At 41.9% G+C, this 22439-nt stretch overlaps 1 protein-coding gene across 2 annotated transcripts in view; it reads left to right on the top strand.

Moving 5' to 3' along the window:
- LOC138287598 (differentially expressed in FDCP 6-like) overlaps positions 1 to 22439 on the top strand; it is a 256732-nt gene that overhangs the window by 137764 nt on the left and 96529 nt on the right. For both annotated transcript variants that reach the window (XM_069228170.1, XM_069228172.1), the window contains exon 3: positions 7007 to 7186. In XM_069228170.1, coding sequence (XP_069084271.1) covers positions 7007 to 7186 — 180 coding nt within the window. The remainder of the gene's footprint in view (positions 1 to 7006; positions 7187 to 22439) is intronic.

Below are 22439 nucleotides of genomic sequence, written 5' to 3'. Positions count from 1 at the left end.
GCACCAAAGAACTATAAACAGATATAAAGTGCACACTTAGGATAAACGTGTCCACGTCCCATGTTTGTGGGAACTGTGTGTAGGAGGAAATTGCACTTGTGTAGAAATACTGATGATCCATACATTGTTCGGTGTGAAGCATTCAGGTGGCCATTGTTTGCTTCCTGGCTGTCATTTAGCCATGTGACTTTTGTATTGTATTTTAAGACTGGATAGTCTGGCTACGTCCCCTCCAGGTTAGGGGTTGTTCCATTCTCTTATCCACTCTGAGAGTGGATTTACACCAGCTGTTTGGAGGAAAATCTGACTTATTTGTGGGGGGTGGGGGTCACCTCCTGCACGGTAAGGTAACCCATGCCTTACTAGGCCAAGCGCAGCCCCTTGTATGGGTTTGCACCAGCATAATTCCCTGCAGTTCTAGCATACAATTACACATGTGTAAAAAAAAGAATACACCTGTTAGGTATCCTTTTGTGAACGCCCTGCAGGCATTAATCCAGCCATTTTCAGCCATACATACACATTTACCGTAGAAAATACTTTGTGAAACGAGCACACTGTGTTTTTGGTGATAACACCTGGAGGGAAAACTTCTAAATGCTGATCTGTTAGTATTTTTTACGTGTCACATTAAAAAAACATTGACAAGCCCATAAGGTTTCGAGAGAAACAAACTGCAGTGTGCCTGTTTTTAGGCATGCGTGGCTTTGTATTAGGCAGATGTGCAAGAAGAAAAGTCCAGACGCACACAATAAAAACTCTACATACAATGAAACAATCAAGTCACTGGAGGTGCGTTTTGACCAACCAATGGTTGCAAAGACTACCAGACAGTACCATCAACAGCTGCACACGATGTTGGACGGTGTCACCTCAGAGGACAAACTGCCTTTGAGAGTAAGCCCTCGAGGAAAGGTGATCCTACCAGGGAAGCCAATATGGACACCAGCAGTTCCAACTAGGGGACCTCAGACAAGTCCCAGGGTTGTTCAGGGTCCCTCTCCATGAAACCAAGCGGGATGATGCTGGGAAACGCACATCAAGTGTAGAACAGCAATGGCCTTGAAGCAGAGCCCCCATTAGCAGCAGCTGGCCCGTGATGTCATAAATGAGATGGAAGTAAACCCCATTTAATTGCCCATCAGCAAATACATGAGTATGTTTATGCTGCCCTTGAATGAACACATCACGAGTCTCGGATAAAGAATGTCCTTTCAGAAGGGTTAACTGAATGAGGCCACATGAAGACCTCAAAATGAATTGATTGGACAAAGGATCTATTTAATTTTAAAGGAATGTTGAAATTTTATTTTGTCATTAAGCTGTTTTTTTTGTAAACAAAAAAATAAATAAAAACAGGCCTAATCCTCCACAAATTAAAATCAGATCTCGCCCCACCTCTAAGGTCATTCTTCCTAATTATCTATATTATTGTGTCCATTGTCATGATTATTATGTAGTGCAGGACCACTCTTTTGAGGGGATCCCAGACCACTGAAATATTGTAAATGAGGCAAGTGTACCAATCAGACAGAGTCTCACCGCTTCAGTCCTTATCATGGTTGCATCATAAAATTAAAATAGGAAATCTGGCACCTTCAGAACGCAAGGCTGAGATTTCAGTTTGAAGGTGACCTTCATCACAAATGTTTTAGCACGTATAATCGGTTAAGTTGCAGATTGGGAAAGTTACGTTTAAGAAATAATATCAGGTATTGTATTCAGGATTGGTCTATGTGAAAGGTGGACAGTTGTTTCTCCCAGTCCGGAAGTTAAACATCAAGTATTGCACTAGAGTCACTACAGCCCTCTAGCAGGTCTTCCTGGAAGGCAACAGACTATTGAGCTTAAACTTGTATGTCCATGAAGGCGGCTTGTGAAGACATTGCAAATGTCAAGCTGGTATTTTTAGGAGGATTTTTAAGAGAATTGTTGAGCAAGGGCTAAGATTTGCTATGAAAATACTTAGTAACAACATGGTACCTAGGATTATATTGTGGTTTCCCATAGACGGAGTCAGGAGCGGAGTCAGGTGTAGGTAGTATTGATTAGTGGTGGCTGGAAGTTTTTTTTTTAAAAAGGGGTTTTGCAACCTCGGCTTTGAGGTCTGCCAGGTTTAGTCCATGATGTTACAGTGGTGCAGGCTGATCCCACTGGATTCCACACTCTGGTTGATGCAAGAGTGAGGGCTTTCTTAGCGCTTTGTTGATTCTGCTCCGTGGTGAGCTCAGACTTCAGTTTTTAGTCTTATTGAACTGGAAAGAATGTTTCCTGATCCGGGTCCAAGGTAAAGGTGATCACAAAGAAGCATGGACGGGTAATGCTGTATTGTTTCCCCGCTCTTGACCCCTTGTATTCTTCCTTTTATGCGCACAGAAGTATTTTGCTCCAGCTACATCCTTAATGCCAAACTTTGCAACAGAAGATGACGTTTTCAGGAATTAAGCACCGGATGTATTATTTATTTATTCATGTTGGGGTTAAAACAAGAGACAATCTCCCACCCGCACAGAGGCATGAACAGGCAGGAAGTGCACAAGAATGGCTGACAGAACCCAGATTAGCAGAAGGGGAGCGTCTTCCCACTCAGATGTGAAACCTAGTTAAAGAAGAAGGGGATCCCAGTGCTCGGGTCTCCAGACCGAGGGAGCTCCCCCACTATGTGCCTTTATGAACCATGAGGTGTTTGCAAGAGGGCTCAGGATTCAGAGCTCGGGGATGGGACAGAACATTGGGAGATATAAGATCCGAAAGGAGTGATAAGATGCTCAAAGGACTCACATTTTACTTTCCGAAATGTATTTCTTGATTAAGTGGCAATCATAAGATTGGAAAAAGTGCATTATGTATTGCAGTAGATGAGAGCAAATATGTGCATTCATTATACTACTTAGTAGCAATGACTGCTGCTTTCTGGGAAAGGTTGTATAAGTGCAATTCTTAACTTGTACTTGGGTTGAATATTCTCTCTCTCTCTCTCTCTCTCTCTCTCTATATATATATATATATATATATATATATATATATATATATTTATTTAAAAGATTTTTCTCCCAATCTGCAGTCAAAGGAGAACACCGGCACTCTGTACTGCTGCACAATCGTAAATTTATTTCAAACCGGTACTACGAAACTGAAGTAACATTCAAAGCTATGGGCAACGCGTTTCAACCTGAACGGTCTTCTTCATAGCCCACCTTATTTCAAAAAGTGAATAAACAAACTACACCCCCTCCCCCTCCTCATTTATATCCTGTTTTGCCAATAGACAAAGAAAAAATACTACTAGTTTAACAGTCCTATATTTCAGAAAAAACAATACTCAAAAAACTCTATTAATTCAGAGATTTCCTTCAAAACTGATTCATTATCACATCACTTCTCCCAAAAATTCATTATGCAAACAAGGTTAACAGTCTTATCATTATTTTTAACATTTTTACTAAATAATTAATTAGATGAATAACCAGGATACCATTCATTATCCCATCATATCGATATCTCCGATAGAGGATTTTCTCTCATACTCTTATCTCTACTAAAGACCTTTACTAACCCAAATTCATTAATACTACACAAATTTTACAACTATTAATACCTTCTCATAATGGTTAATTTTGGCAGTTCATTTCACAATCCGGGGTGATGGTGTCAGCTAATCAAATCAAAACAGCGCCTGAACATCATAAAGAGTCTAAAAATTCTAAAAATTCAATTAACCCACATGTACATACAGTTCTTCATCCTGGTTCAACCCCCACGGGGCTCTGCTATTAAGTCTAATAATGTACTCCGATTCCATCTTTCTCAAGGTCCGTTCTCTGTCTCCTCCTCGTGGGGATGGTATAACCCTGTCAATCCCAAAAAATAACATACCATCAACACTCCCCTCATGAGTTTTTCTACAATGTCGAGCTATAGGATAATTAACATAATTCTTCTTAATCGCCCTCCAATGTTCCAATATCCGTTTCTTAACAGGGAAAATTGTACTACCCACATCAGAGGTTGCACGGACACTTAATGACATATACAGTAAAATCTGAGTTACAATTTATGAACTTATTAATTTTCCTTTCCTCCCCTGTGGGCAACATATATGTTTTACAATTCTTATTAAACTTACATGCCTTACATCTCATGCATTTGTAAAAGCCTGCCTGCTTCATAAATCCCATCTGCTCATTCCTATTTTTATTCATGTAACTATGCACAAGAATATCCCGCAGAGATCTACTCTTCCTATATGTTATTCTCGGATAGGGACCAACTAATGAACCTATAATTCTATCCGTTTTGATTAAATGCCAATACTGCTTCAAAATATCCACCATTGCTTTTGATCCGGCATTAAAGGTAGTAATACATCTTATCACCCTCACATCACTAACTCGTTTTTTTGGAAAGAGAATGCTTTCCCGATTAATATTCGATACTTTGTTACAAGCATCCTTAATGATACTTCCAGGATAATCTCTAGCTCTAACCCTGGCAATCATATTTCTCTGTTCCTTCTCAAAACCCACATTAGTGCTACAATTCCGTCTTGACCTTAACAGTTCCCCATAGGGTATGCTCCATTTCAGTCTAGCTGGATGGGCACTCCTAGCATGTAAAATGCTATTTCCTGCTGTACTCTTTCTGTATAGACTTGTCTGCACTGTGTCACCCTCTATTGTGATTAAAACATCCAAAAACTCCATCATCCTCCTATCCATTTTGTATGTAAATTTCAGATTAAACTCATTCCTTTTTGTATGATGATAAATGGTTTAGGCAGACTACAGGAACTGCGATGGGAAGCTGTTTTGCTCCGAGTTTTGCATGTCTATTTATGGGCTGGTGGGAAACCCAATATGTGATGACCGAAGACAATGACAGGTGGATGCAATACTTGATTTTTTGGACAAGGTTTATAGATGATATTTTTATAATATGGGATGGTCCGGAGGATATTCTATTGGAATTTGTGGAAGGTCTTCAAAGGAACGAGTTTAATCTGAAATTTACATACAAAATGGATAGGAGGATGATGAAGTTTTTGGATGTTTTAATCACAATAGAGGGTGACACAGTGCAGACAAGTCTATACAGAAAGAGTACAGAAGGAAATAGCATTTTACATGCTAGGAGTGCCCATCCTGCTAGACTGAAATGGAGCATACCCTATGGGGAACTGTTAAGGGCAAGAAGGAATTGTAGCACTAATGTGGGTTTTGAAAAGGAACAGAGAAATATGATTGCCAGGTTTAGAGCTAGAGATTATCCTGGAAGTATCATTAAGGATGCTTGTAACAAAGTAGCGAATATTAATCGGGAAAGCATTCTCTTTCCAAAAAAACGAGTTAGTGATGCGAGGGTGATAAGATGTATTACTACCTTTAATGCCGGATCAAAAGCAATGGTGGATATTTTGAAGCAGTATTGGCATTTAATCAAAACGGATAGAATTATAGGTTCATTAGTTGGTCCCTATCCGAGAATAACATATAGGAAGAGTAGATCTCTGCGGGATATTCTTGTGCATAGTTACATGAATAAAAATAGGAATGAGCAGATGGGATTTATGAAGCAGGCAGGCTTTTACAAATGCATGAGATGTAAGGCATGTAAGTTTAGTAAGAATTGCAAAACATATATGTTGCCCACAGGGGAGGAAAGGAAAATTAATACGTTCATAAATTGTAACTCAGATTTTACTGTATATGTCATTAAGTGTCCGTGCAACCTCTGTTATGTGGGTAGTACAATTTTCCCTGTTAAGAAACGGATATTGGAACATTGGAGGGCGATTAAGAACAATGATGTTAATTATCCTATAGCTCAACATTGTAGAAAAACTCATGAGGGGAGTTTTGATGGTATGTTATTTTTTGCAATTGACAGGGTTACACCATCCCCACGAGGAGGAGACAGAGAACGGACCTTGAGAAAGATGGAATCGGAGTACATTATTAGACTTAATAGCAGAGCCCCGTGGGGGTTGAACCAGGATGAAGAACTGTATGTACATGTGGGTTAATGGAATTTTTAGAATTATTAGATTTTTTCTGATGTTCAGGCGCTGTTTTGATTTGATTAGCTGACACCATCACCCGGATTGTGAAATGAACTGCCAAAATTAACCATTATGAGAAGGTATTAATAGTTGTAAAATTTGTGTAGTATTAATGAATTTGGGTTAGTAAAGGTCTTTAGTAGAGATAAGAGTATGAGGTAAAATCCTCTATCGGAGATATCGATATGATGGGATAATGAATGGTATCCTGGTTATTCATCTAATTAATTATTTAGTAAAAATGTTAAAAATAATGATAAGACTGTTAACCTTGTTTTTATAATGAATTTTTGGGAGAAGTGATGTGATAATGAATCAGTTTTGAAGGAAATCTCTGAATTAATAGAGTTTTTTGAGTATTGTTTTTTCTGAAATATAGGACTGTTAAACTAGTAGTATTTTTTCTTTGTCTATTGGCAAAACAGGATATAAATGAGGAGGGGGAGGGGGTGTAGTTTGTTTATTCACTTTTTGAAATAAGGTGGGCTATGAAGAAGACCGTTCAGGTTGAAACGCGTTGCCCATAGCTTTGAATGTTACTTCAGTTTCGTAGTACCGGTTTGAAATAAATTTACGATTGTGCAGCAGTACAGAGTGCCGGTGTTCTCCTTTGACTGCAGATTGGGCGAAAAATCTTTTAAATAATTACGGAGCCTGCATCCGGAATCGTGCACCGGCCCCGTTGTTAGTCGCAGTCAGCTGCTGTAGGACTTTGCCCATATATATATATATATATATATATATATATATATATATATATATATATATATATATATATATATATATATATATATATATATTATTTTTTTTTTTTTGACTTCTTGTCTTATCCATATCTTTGTTTCAGAATTTGTTATGTGCTGTGCGTAAACTGTGCTAATACCAACTTGCCAGAATAGTGGAAAACATGATCATCAAATAAAATAATATTTACCCATCTTCCTTAAGGTGCGAGAAGGCTCGTTCGAGAGAAAGACGCTTGACGAGTTGTGTTGGACGCTGATTTCCAAAAACAGCAGCCCAAGGGGCCCAGGACTGAAACTTCCAGAAAAGGATGCCTTTAGGCTCTGGTGCCTGTTTAACTTCCTGTCGGAGGACAAATTCCCTCTGGTTATGGTGCCGGAAGAGGTAAGGCAATTCAGATGAATACTTTAACTATGTTTACGAAACGTGTTGTGCGGAGAGGGAATTGTGTTTTCTAGGTAATGTCTCCCAAGGTGTGTTACTGGGGCATTTTCTGTGCTTTTAGCCGTTTTTCAATTCCTTTACTTTTATATGTATGTTATTGGTTACAATTTAATTTATGTTTTATTGTATTTTGTGTTATGTTGTGTTATGATACGTTACATGTAATTTGTTAGTTTCACCCATGCATCCCTCCAGTTACTTCAAAAAGGATGCATGTGGCCGGACCCATTATCTCCAATGTCCCATCATAAGGCAGCAATACAGGGCTCCCTTCTTATCCATAAGTGGCCCTAAGCAAAACTGCTATAAGTGTATTTCTTACCAGACCTGTATGTTGTTGGAACACTTGTGCCACAGTCCGACTCCCCGCACACAGTTTGTCTCACCAGTCCAAAGATGTGGGGATTCTTAATGGTTGTTGAAGTCTTGTATTCAATGCAGTGGTATTTGGGAGCCAGTGCGTCCTGCCCAATGCTGGTGCGACTGATCTCTAATCTTCAATTTATAGAGAAACCTTCAGACATTAAGTGGCCTAATTGTTTCCTCCATTCTTCCCTCTTTAAAAGAAAATAGGGTCCATATGGAGATAGGAAGAATAAAGGTGGAATTGGGATACCTGTGAAAAAAATACTGTTGGGCCTGGCCCTTTTTACAGAGCAATCCCTAAACTTTTTGCCTTCCTCCTCCTATTTTTTCTGACCTCTTTTTGTTGGTCTAGGACTCTGAGCACTTTATCATTGCTGATCAGTGCTAAAGTGCATGTGCCTTCCCTTCTAAATTTGGTATGATTGACTAACACCTAAATGGCCCATTTAATTTACCTGTCGTCCCTTGTACAGTGGTATGCCTTAAATTAAATTCAGGGCCTGTAAATTAAATGCTGCTAGTGGGCCTGCAGCGCAGCTTTCGCTACCCACCGAAGTAGCCTTTCAAACCTGTCTCAGGCCTGCTACCGAAGGTCGTGCATACACAGTTTACTGCCACAGGGACCTGGCCTCTAAATTGACTTGCCATGCCTGTAGCTCCCCTTTTACTACATATAAGTCACCCCTGAGGTAGGCCCTAGCTAGCCCTATGTGCAGGGTGCTGTGTGGGTAAAAGGCAGGACATGTGCCTGGTTGTGTGGCCTGTCCTGGTAGTAAGAACAGACTATTTTGTTCCTCACTACTGTGTGTGCCGCCTTTCTCATAGGATTGCATTGGAAATGCCCCAACATATGTCTAAGTGGTATTGTCTAATCTATGAGGGGTAGCGTAGACATGTTTGATCTGGCTGTGATGTGTTTACTGGTGTAGGTGGATTTTGGATTACCATGAAAGAAATGACACTTTTAGAAAGTGGCATTTCTCTGTGCTCGTGACTCTGGTGTTTTGCAGCTTGACTCCAGTCTACGTCTGGGACAGAGTGACAGCTGTGCTTTGTGCATACTATTCAGACACTCCTTCCCCCCTTTTTGTGGAGACTGTACAAAATTAGTATAAGTACAGGGGGTCTTCCCCCCACATTTTTAGACACTAATGGACTACTGAACGGGAGACTGGATGCTGCTGGAAGGACTCACCAGGAACCGCCTTGGGACTGCTCTGCTGTTGTGCTGACCTGTGACCTGCTAGATCACTGAGAAGGACTGCCACTGCCTGTGAACCCTTGCGCTGGCCTGCTTGTTTTGGCCCTGTAGCACTGTTGTTAAGACACTTGCCAGGAATCTTCTTTTAAATCCGTTTAATTGTAGTATAAATAAAGTAATACAGATACAGCCCCAACACCGTTACCCTCTGTCTCTTCCCGTTGCCTTTCTCCTTCCTCGCGTCCTCACATTCCACTTCGTAATCCATCTATCACATTCTAACAAACGTAACTACCTATGTAATACATCTGTTCCCCTTGTTGTCTCCAGGGACTGGGTGGTGTGCCCCCTTTCCACTGCATTTCCCCTTTTTCAAGTGCAGGAAGGGTACTTTAGGATTCATTATTTCAGTGTAAGGGAAGCGCTGAACTCATTGGATCAGGAACTTGGAGAGTACTCCCTTCCCTTATCGCAGCGTGTGGTGAGCACTGTGCTTTGCTGTTTATTATCCATGCCTGGTTTGGACTGAAACGCTCCCTCCTGTTGGGGAGGTTGAGCTTCAGCATTTGGCCCGCAACAAGGAGAGGTCCCGAGCTGGGTAGAGCACACAGACGAGTGTGCTCCCGGGGCACAAGCCAACACCTGCTTTGTGGTGCCTCACTGCTGCTTCCCCAGCCGCAACAAAAGGGACGCCGCTCCCTGAGGACATGGAGGAGAATCCTGCTAGCTGGGTGGGAGGGCTTAGCGTTGTGTCCCTGAGCCAGGAGGCTCGTCCACCTGAGGTACGGGGTGCGAGGAACGGCGGAGCTGTAGGAGCTGCCTTTCCCACCTTGTATAGAGCCAGAGAACCCCAGGAGGTTGCCCTGCACCGCAAAGAGTTGTGGCTGTGGTGAGGGGGACCTCGAGGAAGATCAGCCCCTGGACAGTCCCTTCCAGACAGAGGAGGATTGCAGAGGCTATTGCGGTGTGTGGGAGGGGATTCCACAGGGTTCCCCTGCTGAATCCCTTAGTGTGTGCCCCCCCCCTTTTTAACTCTTGTACGGGGAAGCCCAAGGAGGGTTTCCCCGCCATTCCCTGACCGGGGACACCCCCAGCTGGAGGGGTATTTTTGATTGTGGCAGCTTCAGTGAGAGGGGTCGCACCTCTCTCACACAGAGAAGTTACCATATTTCCTAGAAGAGGAGCGCAGGAGCTCCTGGGTGGACGGAGTGAGCTCCCTTTACCGGATAAAATGTAAAAGAAGCACTGACACACTGAGGCTTTGTGTAGGTGTGTTTTCCTTATTACCCAATGTCCTGCATTTCCCTACTATGGTTCATGCATTAATTTTCCTGGTGCTTGGATGCACTCGGAGGGTAATGTTTTTTTTTGTGACATATGTCCTAAGGAAATGTTCTCAGGCTATATGCATTGGGGGTCATGTTGTGACCTATGCAGAATGTTTTATTTTATTTGTATTTATAATGATGTCTTGGCATGTTTTTACGACGTGTAATGACAACATGACTACTGCTTGTGTTGCAGAGTAACCAGTAACCTATATGTTTATCCTACTACTGCTTATTTTGGAAGAGTACTAGTGACCTGTGTGATGTTCTGATAACTGCTTGTGTAGCAGGGTATTACTGATATTGTTTGGCCTGATGTTGTTTTATGCAATACAGTTTATTTTTATATAATTGGGTGTTGTGTTTCTTTTGTGGTGTATTTATTGTGTCACGTGAGTTGTGTAAACGCTTTACACATTGTGTCTGGGATAAGCCTGACTGCTCGTGCCAAACTAGCAAGGGGGTGAGCAGGGGTTATCTTGGGTGTGTAACTCCCTCGCCCTGACTAGAGTGGGGGGTTCTGCTTGGCTTAGGTGCCTACCCTAGGCAACCAGAAGCCCCATTACTAACAACTGCAATACACAGTCCCACACCAACAACCTTTCCCACATCAATCACAAAGACTTTCAGTAGAAAGAACATCATTGACCTTTCTGTGTCCATGACATCTAGTACATACCAAGAGATGAGAACTGCAGATACTGCCCCCCTCGAGATTCTGAGAGTTGCAGTAATCCCACGGAGCTGGAAATATCCCCAAAGGGACTCCACCTGCCAACAGCAACTGACCTTTCTGGTAGAAACTTCAGTATGAAATAAGGAATTACTGGTGAATTGGGAGTGGTGTCCAAGAATCCCCAAGTAAGTACTCAATGGCGCCTCAGGGTCCAATCTGTCATGAAACATATTTTCCCAGAACCCCGGTATTCCTAACTATGGGGGTGGGGGGAAATGGTTACAAAACACTGAGACACTGGTAATTACTAAAGAGTGGTTTCCTAGCATTTAGTATATCATATGTGTAATAATAAACTATTTACAAAATTAATGGAACATTGCTGTAGTTTTCAATGGCAACTTGTTTTCAAAAGCATCACACACTTTAAAAAATGATTGAAAAACAGAGTGCACAGCATAAATACACTTCTGGCATATCAAAAGTGTTTGAAACACATAAAAGGAAGAATTAAACTATCTTATGCCGATTTCTGGTCATCTAGAGTACAAGCTTGATCTTAATGTGTCTAATACTCAAAAATATTTAATCTATTGGGTAAATTTGGCCCACATGTCCTCATTAGATTCCTCTACACACACCCTTAGTCTTGTATGAAAACCAGGGGTGTGATCTCAAAGAGTAGGGCACTTGAGCGAGTCACAGGCTAGAGTTGTCCATTCTAAGTCTTGTCTGGTGATTGAACCCATTCCAAATATGCTGTCACTACGCCAAGAAACCCAACAGATTTGGGTGGAATAGTGATGCACACATGTCTCGTTGAACCGTTGATCCTTTGTGTAATGAAAAGATCCCACTCAACCTATGCCACACTCAGCCTACGCCTCACTGTTGGAGACCTTTTGAGCGCTATACAAAGTGGTCTAGGTCCTGGATGGCCTCTTAAGGAGCCCTAGCATGGAGAGGATGGTTTGTGTTGGGAAATCTGGGCTTATAATGGCAGGTGAATGGTTTGAAGTGTTTGCAGGTTAGACTTGATGAAGATGAGTATAATTTTAAACACAATATTTATACTCACTGGCATATGCAATTTAGTGCCCTTTTGAATTAAATTATTTATATCTTTGATTGGCACAGTTACGTTGAGAAAGATTATAGTATTAAACTAGATGCTTTTATATTTTTTTTCGGAAAGTATTTTATCCAATAATCATATTTGGGAACTGAATAGTTTGATATCCTCTCTGATGTGGGTGTGTGTCCAACTAAGAATCAGATTATGTACACTGAAACTGTCCAATGAGAATGGGGGGCCTGGTGTGTATGGAGTGTTACTACCTTGCATCCCAGCTGCTACATCTCCTTGAGTGGCTTGAGGAGTCGCCTACTAGAGAACAGAGATTACTGATGGGCTGCCATGGCAATAAGGAGCTCAAGTGTCTGCTAATTTCTCCAATGAAGACTGGCTCCTAGTCTCATTGATGGCTATAGTCTAGGATCGTGTTTCCAGACTGATGTGCTGGACAAGACAAGACTGGTTTGCATGTGGCAGGGTACAAACTGAGGTGGCATGATGCACAAAATAATGATGGACTGGGATGTGACACGAGTAATTAACAGCTACTGGGATTAATTAAGATTGATTCAAGAATTCCAGCCATCACCTTTTTGTAAACTTTAGTGTGTCACCCTAAGTGGAACCAACCTATACCTGGCTGATGAGCCCTAACTAACCACTGTCTCAGATGGTAAACTGCTACTCAATGGCTGAAGGTACAAAGCCGAATATTGTTGCAGAGACAGAGACTCGTCTTAAATTAGCCCTTTCTTTCCTTACTTTATGCATAAGCCCCCATAGTTCCATTGAAATCAAGTTACTCTGTAGTTCTGTTGGTTCGGACTATGAATGCACTTGCTTTCTTACTGTTTGCTACTGTTTATTTCTTGTTTGCTAGACAAACAAAAAAAAGAAGTAGGTACATACGCAGACCTGTTTTATACTGCCACTGCATTTCCCTGTTGTTTTTTTACAGTTGCATTGTCTTGTGTATGACTGTTTGTACACGTTAACATTTTCTAGTGTTTCACTTGTGGAAACAAAGAAATAATTCTATGCCTACTTATTACAAATTAACAAACAGGATGTGGAAAATGTTGCTGTTTAGTTAAACCAGTTCCCTAGTCCCTCAACCTCTTCACCTAATAATACTCTCCAACAAGTCAGCTTCACACAGAAAAGAGTATTAGCGCCACTGTCATGTAAAAAGCCTTTTCTGTACATTGTTGTTCTTTTAACCCACACTTTTCTTAGCCTGTTTGTAATCCAAGTATCTTAACTATTTAAAATATCTAAAAAACAAACTACATAAAAAAGAAATGCTTGCCCAAAAAGTTTGATGACAGCAAGCACAGAGTGTGAGATACTCCCATTTGCATCTATTTTTAGTCTGCTTGAGATTGGAAGTTTGCAATGAAAAACTGGTTACAAGTGAATATATATTTGAGTTCTGAGTATGGTTGAATGTGCGCTGGCTGCCCCAGTGGCGCACGACCTGCAGCAAGTCTTGCACTTGTTCAAGGCAGGGCGCCTCCCACAGAGGTTTTGTCATTGTGGCACGAAAAGCATTCTAAGCTCTAGATGGGGCGCATGAAAAGAGATGCCAGCTCGTTGGTTTTCTTTTCTCGTGTTTATTCAGACACATTTAGCTTCTGCTGCACAGCCTAATGACAAACTCGGCTCTCTGCTCCCCTCCCCGCTGCCCCCCCCCCCCCCCGCCCCCTCAGAGCAGCAGCAGCAGCAGCAGTTGCAAAACGTTTACTACAAAACGATAATAAACTAGGTTTATCATCGTTCTGTAGTAAAAGGGGCAGGTCATTAGGAATGACAGCACTCCCCCTCAGTGCGCATGTATGTTTGGCTCGCCATCTCAGGCCGGCCAAACATACATTAGGCAGTTGTGGCTTTTCAGCCAACACCTAGTTGGATTCTGGGGCTTATGGAGGTGTGTTAAACACTGCCCTTAATTAAGGGCTCCGAAATCCCCACATGCAGAATTGGTGTTAGCTAAAAAGCCATGATTGGCGGAAGGTGGCATATGGCACATGGAGACGCTCGGCATCTATGTTGAAAAATGTTTAGGAATTGCTGTATTCCATTTTGAATACTGGGCTTGACTCACATGCAAAAGCAAAAATAAAATCTGTTCAGATATTTTATGAGATCACTCTTTTGTTCACATTGTGTATTAGCCTTTTTACTGCTGGGGTGTTGCTCATTTCTGTTCTGGGGTTGTTTAAGCACATGTACCTCTTTGGTATCTTTGTGCACCAAAGCAAGCATATATGTTTTTTCCTGCACATTGAGCAAATCCTGCATCAATATCCCAATGCAGCCTAAAAATATAATGAAAACTGTCTTCATATTTTCATTTGATTAAATCAGGTTATTTGCACACGATGCAATGTTAAAAAACAGCTGTGTCAAGTGTGCATCGATAACCAACTTCAGACTTTGTAGTTTATATGAACTGCAGGGAAAATATTGCCTGTGAAATTTGAAATCTGCGTTGGACATCAGTTTTGTAATCTGGAACACTGGAGTAGTCGGCATTTCAACCGCTTCATCGCTTGAAGGCCATCCTCAGGACACAGAACATTGGACACCTGCACTGAATTCTGAAAAAAGGTTAAATGGGATGAATCCAAATTGCATATTTTAAAAATATCATTATAAAATAATATGTGGCAGACCATACTTAGTCAAAGAAACGCATACAGCTTGAACGATCCTAGGGAGCCCAGAAGGTGAAGGGCGAGAGAGAGAGAAGATTGTGTGTGAATTAAATGCAAAAATGCAACACAGAAGTAGCGCCCGTTAAAAAAAAAAAAAAACTAATAAAAACAGACTGGAACAGCCAATTGTGGCAGAAACACAGTACAGTGACCCTTAGGTTACCTACATAAAGAAATTCTACAAAGAAAAGAGAGCTTCCCAGTGAATTGCAGAAGAGGGCAGTAGAACAGGTTGCGGGAATAGTCACCCCACTAGAGCTGTAAAGATATAAAATGCCTGATAAAAATATACTGAAGGAAGCAATTGTGGTTGGTATTAAACACTTAGGTTACTTACATGAAGAAGTTCTTTCAAGCCAGAGAGGAGAGAGTGTGCCCGTGAATAGCTGAAGAGGACAGTAGAAGAATGAAGCCCAAATAAGGACTTAGCACTAAATGCAAAATGAATGATTAAGCTAAATGTACACATTAATGTGAGTGCTAGCTGACTAGTGCTTACAGTGAATGATTAACCTTATTCATGAACTGAGAGCGCATGCTGCCTGATGGAGCTCACATTTGATAAATAAAGGTATCTTCATCATTCATTCTGTGCTAAGTGTGGATTCACTGGCCTGGTTAATTCCACAAGTACCCCAGTAGGGATCCAGATGCTGTTTTCCTTAAGCTGGGGGACAGCTACAAAGCTCATCCATCTCAGGATGCTTCCCAAGCTCAGAGAATCATTCGGAGATGAAGGAGCTGTACGAAGTGAACCAGGAAGTGGAGACTGGAGGGTGTCATGTATGAAGAAAGCAGTGTGACCCTGCGGCCACCAGGTTTCCAGGTCACTGTTCCAGAGACTGGACACTGCTTCTGGTGACAGGGAAAGAGGTTAGAACATGTGGGTGGAGACCAGCTCCCCTTTAGGTAGGCCCAGTGTACTAGTTAGGAGAAAGCAAAATAAATAATCTGGCTCTGTGTGGTCCCTGTGGTGATGCCAGAGAGCAGGATAGCTGGCGACAAGAACGGTGCCGACTCCTTGTGAGACACTGACAGGAACATCTCAACACCCGTGTATGAGAGTACACTTTTCGGACAGAGAGGTCCTGCTGTGCACTAGTTCTGAGGACTAGCTGGGGACCTGGCAGTAAAGAAAGTGCAACAGAATGAGTTCAGAATAGACAGTGAAGAAAGACAAAGAAGAAGGAGAGGAGAAGACAGACGATTTGATAAAGGGAGAGTTGGATGCTTCTCGAGTCCAGTGGATCTTACAAGCCCACCGCAGTCTAGGATGGCGATGGCCAAGCCAAGTGGGTTATGTCAGAGTGAACCAAAGATTACATAGGGGGTTCTCATTCAGTGATTTTGTGCCATGACTGATTTTTGTGCCATTATCCTGAGAGTGTGCCGGAGCGTGATTTACAATCTCTCTCATCTGATGGATCTTTTTAGGTTGACTGAGATGCAAAGGAAGTTAGCAGTAATAAAACATTTCAATTTTGGTGAAGCCCATTTGGCTCACAATAAGGACCAAGAATTTGTGATAGGAGTTAAGAGATCTTATTGTCAATCAATAATCAATCCAATATCTATGCATGGCATGAGAATATAAAAAAAATACAAAATTACAGCTGTCAAGCTGAAATACCTCAATTGGTTCAATCTCAATAGATTTAAGATGCAAAGAAATAACAGCCGCTGCAATACAGAAACTGAGAATTAGGAATAAGTGTTCGATAAAGAAACCCCTGTTCTCTCTCCTAGACATAAAATGATTCTAAAATCCTCCAATCAGAATTCTAAATAAGAAACAGTGGCGGCCGGCAGCTTTAGGAGGGAGGGGGGCGGGTGGGAAGCACACACACTCATTCTTTCACCCACAGACACGCACGCACGCACATCCGTTACCACTCATATCATTCAAACATACACGCACGCACGCACCAAACATTCATTTTAAAACATCACACACACTCATTCTTTCACACACGCACGCACGCACATCCATTAACACTCAGAACATTAAGACATGCACGCATGCACCAAACATTCATTTTAAAAGATCACACACACACTCATTCTTACGCACACGCACACACACACACACACACGCGCACATCCATTAACAACACTCAAAACACTCAAACATACACGCGCGCACCAAACATTCAATTTAAACATCACACACACACACACACACACACACACACACTTACCTTCAGCCTCCAGGTCCCAGCCTCGTCACAGAGTGGGATGGGGTCAGTGAGACTGCTGACCCCACCCCACTCTGTGACGAAGTGTCACTGATTGACACTCGCCCTGGGCGCTTCAGGGCTTAAACCTGAAGCGCCCAGGGTGAGTGTCAATGGGTGACGCTTTCCTCGTCACCCAGGGGAGGGCCTCGAGGCACCTTTGCTGAGCTGAGGAGGTCACGCCCATAGAAGCTGTGACCTCCTCAGCCCAGCAAAGTTCAGCTCAGGCAGCCAGGCGTCTGCGCAAATCTCGCATGACTCACTCCTGGCTGTCTGAGCTGAAAATGAAGAGTGTCTGTCAGGCTGGCCTTTGTTCAGCCTGACAGACATTCTTCATGAGGGGCAAAAGGTGGGGGGGTGGCGTGGCCTCTCCGCCCTAAAGGGGATGGGGATGGTTTGAATGAAAAGTCTCAAGGAAATTTGGAAATGTGAGATGTCAGCATAGTGAAGGCTTCAGTAGAAGTCTTCCAGAAAAGGAATAAGTGTTTGGCATAAAGTTTTACACTTGCAAGAATAAAGAAAGCACAGAGGACTATACCCCTCAAAAGACAAGGAAATCTGCCCTGACTTCGAACAGTGTGAACATTAATTAAAACAAGTAAAACCTTCAGCAACATTCTTATCTCTACCCATGCCACTAGGAACCAATCATCTCCCCTCTTGTGGTGTGCATTTGCAACACCACCTGCATTTCACATCTCACAGAAATTGGACAGCTGCTGCAACTTTGAGTATCTCTTATTCCTGATACACAATGAATATGAGGCTTCTTCTGCTGATTAAAGTCTCCATGTTTCTTGTCAAAATTTGTTTTCTCAGGCCTTACTATCAAACCTATACAGATAGCAATACTCCTTTTCTCTAGCGAATGAAATCATGAAAATGCACCTGCAAAAGAAAGAACAGGCTGACCAAGCAAGGACATTTCAAAATTAAGGCCTTTAGTCAGGCTAACTTTAACTAAACATTTAATGTGCGTTTCAAAAACGTGATTATACATGCACACACATAACTTTCAGCAAAACACGTATAAAAATGCATGTTACTTCTACAAATTCAACTTAATGTAAAATGTGAGTAATGAACACATGAAAAAATTTAAATGAACATTAATACACACCTTTATCAAGCTTCATTTTCTCAGTGGTTACATGTCAGTAGTGCGTTTAAATATTCATACACATTAATATTATAAGGCACACAGTAAATATGTCAGAAATAAATGTGAAACTGCACTATGATGAAGTTTCAAGAATGGAGGCTCGATTGTGCTACTCCAATCCTGAAAGCAGTGAATAAAAGAAGATGATTTGGAGACAAGAGATTTGTAGTGTGGCTGCCATGTTTTGCAGTACCCAGAATTCCCAGCTTTCAGTAGCCTTATATTTTATGTCATAGGTTTATAAAGCTGGGTGCATCTAACCCAGGCTTATCTACTAAATATAGAAAGACTAAAAGGAAAGTACACTCACTGGAGAAGGACTTGACTAACACTAGTCAAGACAGTGACCCATTTTGGTACAATAGGTATAACCTTCTATTTTCATTTGTCCCATAGACTAAATTAAGTTGTTCAAAGAGAAGGTAAGAAAGGGAATTAATCACAAGAAACTGAAGAAAGGAAGCAAATTCATTTTATTTCAACTCATCTTCATCATACTTACTTGGTGAGGAATGCCGCCCAGTGAGGAGCATAGATTCCTGCTACCTGTATAGAAAAGGAAAAAAGGAATTGTTAAAGAAAGGACTCATTTTTGCATGAACGTATAATCATAAAGAGTATATGAACCTGGAAGAAAAACATATATATTTAGACAAGTATTACTAAGTATTTTTCCACCTCCTGCAAAGGGAACTCTGCATTGCACGATGAGAAGTGGAGTGGGTGCTACCGGTGCCGAGAAGTTCCCAGCTGGAAAGAGGGCTGGTTCTGAGAAAATTGCTGCTAGGCTGCGGCCCGCCCACCACATTGAGTGGTAAATACCAGTGCCCTTGACCGCTTCCCGCCACCATCAAAGACCGCCCTAGGTTAGCCCCATTTGTGGAAAACACCCACACACAAAGATGCTCCTGGCAGTCCATTTAGTAGCACCATACCCTACATGGGAAGTCTAGCAAGAACGAGTGGCCATCGTGAGGCCCGACAGGCCTCTCAAGATACAGAGGAAGCTAAGGTGGAAAATCCGCTGAGCCACCTAATCAATCTCCGCTCAAAAGACAACATTGGACCAGCCATTAAAGAGTCAGGCTGCACATTGAAGTACCCCGTAAAGAAAAAAATAACTTTGCCAGAGGAAGGTTTTGTTCCATTTTGTCTCAGATGGAACAATCAAATTCATTTATTTTTTTTAAAGCTGGTATTTTGGAATGGTCATGCTCCTTTTCCCAGGTGCAGATTAGTCAGAAGCAGTCACTGCTACCCTCTGCAAGGAGTCTACCTGTAAATGAATATTCTAGATGACACCTCATCCGAAGAGCTGCAGTCACATTACACTGATTTATGTTTTGAAAACCACTTTGCACACCTGAACCAAATGTAACCATTCCTTATTGTATCTGAGAACACCACTAGCCCAAATGTTCAGAAAGATGTCATCAGACATCCATAAAAAATGATTACATGGGAATAGGGCACAACAAGAGAAGACGTTGGAAATTCCACCAAAGGTCCCAACCAATTTTAAGAAGGGGTGCCATTCACTGCCATCCGACCTTGCAAATTTAATATCTCAGATTGGAACAATGTTTTATGCTGCCATCAGATCAAAAGTAACCATCCAGTGCTGTTGCTTGGCCTGGGTAAGCTGAAAGATGTGCTAGTCACATTTTACATAAATTAAACAGTTCATCCAGGAGCCCAAAACCACTGTTGCATGCCAGTGCACCTACAGGGGCAGGTGAAGGAAGAACTAGTGTTGAGCAAACCATAGCCTCACCCCATGAGTGTCCTCCATTGTAGCAGTGCTCATATGAAGAAAAAAAAAGGAAATATGCATCTGCGTGGATGGATATGTGACAACCAAACACAACAGTCGAAAGAGCGACATATAGGACCACAGCTGACCGACATGATCAGCTGCCTCAATGGAACATGCATGTTCTCCAAGTTGGATCTTTACCTCAGCTAAAGCTAGACCCCCAGTCTCGTTACATCAGCATATTCTGTACCCACATGGTCTGTTTTGATAAAAATACTTTGGGTTTGGAGTGATGTTGACAGCAGAATGTTGCAGGCGATGGGAGAAGAGTGATGAGATCAGTCAAAAACTGCTTTAACTATATTGACAACGTCCTTGTTTTTGGACGCACAAAGAAGGTGCATGACCTCATTCTAACATTACATGCAGTTGGATCTAGGAAGCCAGACTGATGCATAATGATTAAAAAGCTGCAGAAAGAAGAGCTCACGTTTTTTGGACAGCACTTAACAAAACAGCCTCCTCCGGTTGACATTGCGTATCTGACATCCCTCCTTGGCTCAGTCAACTACTGTTCTCAATACCATAAAGAATTTTTCACCCTTAGCATTTTTGCCAATCTAATGCCACATTAGCGTAAAAAAAAATAAGCTAATGTGGCACTCGGCGCTAGGCCCGTCTTAAATTCGGGCCCAAGTATTTGCTGCGTTTCTTACGCAACCTATCATCAATGCAAATGTTGGATAATAATTTTTCATACTCGTAAGTGTGAAAACAGTGAAAACCAAACTGTGTTCCCCAATATGACAGTATCGACATGCAGGTCCTGCTGGTGAGGTCTGAGGTGAAGATCCAGTGTGAGGTTGTAGTCTTAAATCACTGCAGTTATGATCTCAAGATGAAAAAAGATATTAAAGTCTATTTACCCATTGCTAGAATTCAGGTCGACTCTGTCGACGTAAATGTATCCTGTATTGGAGAGCAGCTGTAACCCTCTAGGCCAGAATTATCCGGAGCAGCAGACTCACAGGTGCGGTCTCAGTGTTGGACCTGTTCAGGTTGGTTAGAGACCCCACTGGTTCGCAAAGTCCCTTCGGTTCGAATCATTGTGTCTGAAACAATTTGTTTCAAATTACCTTGAAGTAATAAGAGACTGTTTTAGAAAATTGTTGCAATGCTTCCTTTGCAGAAGAAATTCTCCGCCACTTACTTCCTGGATACGAATTTGGACCACATAATGCTTTGGGGTCTGGCCCACAATTTCCTTCCATCTTACTATCCCCCTTTGCTCTCTGCTATTACAACTGACAGAGTTCCTCTCCACCAAGAAGTTATCTCCCAACTTCAAACTGAAGGTGGGTGAGCCGGTGACTTCTCAAGCCCAATGCCTGGCTCTGGCTCAGTTCGTGATCCTCCTGTCCCCTCAAGCCCAAAGTGAGCCGAGCCAGTCTGTGGCTTCAGCATGCTGACCACCCATAATTAGCCCAACCACAGTCTTTGTGAGATGGAGCGATTGTGAAGAGCCCTACAGGCTAGAAAGTTCACTTGTGTCAACTCGAGTTAGAATATAGTGTATTTATTAAAAAGTGTACTGATGTTGCGACTCATGGAATTAAAGATAAAGCATCGACTTTTATTGTAAAATGGTAAAGAGATAGTCATCTAATGGCTGACATTGGACAATGAAAAACCAGGAAACCTGGATCTAAGTCAGCTTCTCCGCTTGATCAACTGATGTAATCCTTGGTAATTACTTTATTTTCCTGTGGCTCTTATTGCTTCCTCGTCGTGCTTGAGAGCACCTTGAGATACATCAGTGCAGAATGGAAGCTGTACAAAATCGTATCTTTTATGTGGTTTAATACACTATAACGCTGTTGCATCAAAAATAACAGCCCAAGCCACAAATTTAAGGGCACGTAACACCGGACTTGCCTCTGGGTTCACTAGTGGCATCATCATAGCAGCAGATATAGGGAGTGGTTCACTGTTGTTTCTAGGTTCATGTTTTGAAACTCTCAGTCTTAATATATGGCTCTAAATGCAGTGATAAAATATAAAGCAATGAGGTGAAAGTCTCTCGCGTTAGAAATTAATACACTTTATTTGGAATTTTGAAGCCCTATTCCTGAGTTACATGCCAAATAATTTTAATGTCTAGGCTTGAGCTCAGGCTCTTGGAGTCAAGCTACAGATCAGGCTTGGCTATCACTTTTAATTTGCTGTCTCGCCAACATCTGCTATCGACATCCCTCTCTCACTCTCATTCTCTGCCACTTAGCTACATCATCTGGTGGTGTCGCCCCAGTCTTTTCTCCCTATTCTCCTTCCTAGAACTTGGCTGTACCATGCAGGTGCTGTGAAAGCAACTATGTGGGGTATTCATATCTAAAGTGCTGTTGCTTGTAAAGCTGTGGACGTGTTAAAAGGTGTCATGGGAGGTTTTCTTTAAGAAAGATTTCACTCTAATGGCATGTTCGTGAGGGAGAATGTATTATTGTGATAGGTGATGGTGCTCAGCTTCCAAGTGAAGTTGGTTGGAGATTGCCACTGGGAATTGTGTTAAGAATAAACTGGCTACTGCTTCTAAGATTTGCTCTTGTCTCTTCATCTTGACATATTTGGTGACGAGCAGGACTTTGGCCCAGGAACAGCACATCTATGATGTTTGTTTCCTC

This window comes from Pleurodeles waltl, chromosome 4_1 (genome assembly GCF_031143425.1).
Source record: "Pleurodeles waltl isolate 20211129_DDA chromosome 4_1, aPleWal1.hap1.20221129, whole genome shotgun sequence".
Taxonomy (NCBI): Eukaryota; Metazoa; Chordata; class Amphibia; order Caudata; family Salamandridae; genus Pleurodeles; species Pleurodeles waltl.
Note: the sequence above shows the minus strand (reverse complement) of the source record. Positions and strands in the feature narration are given on the sequence as shown.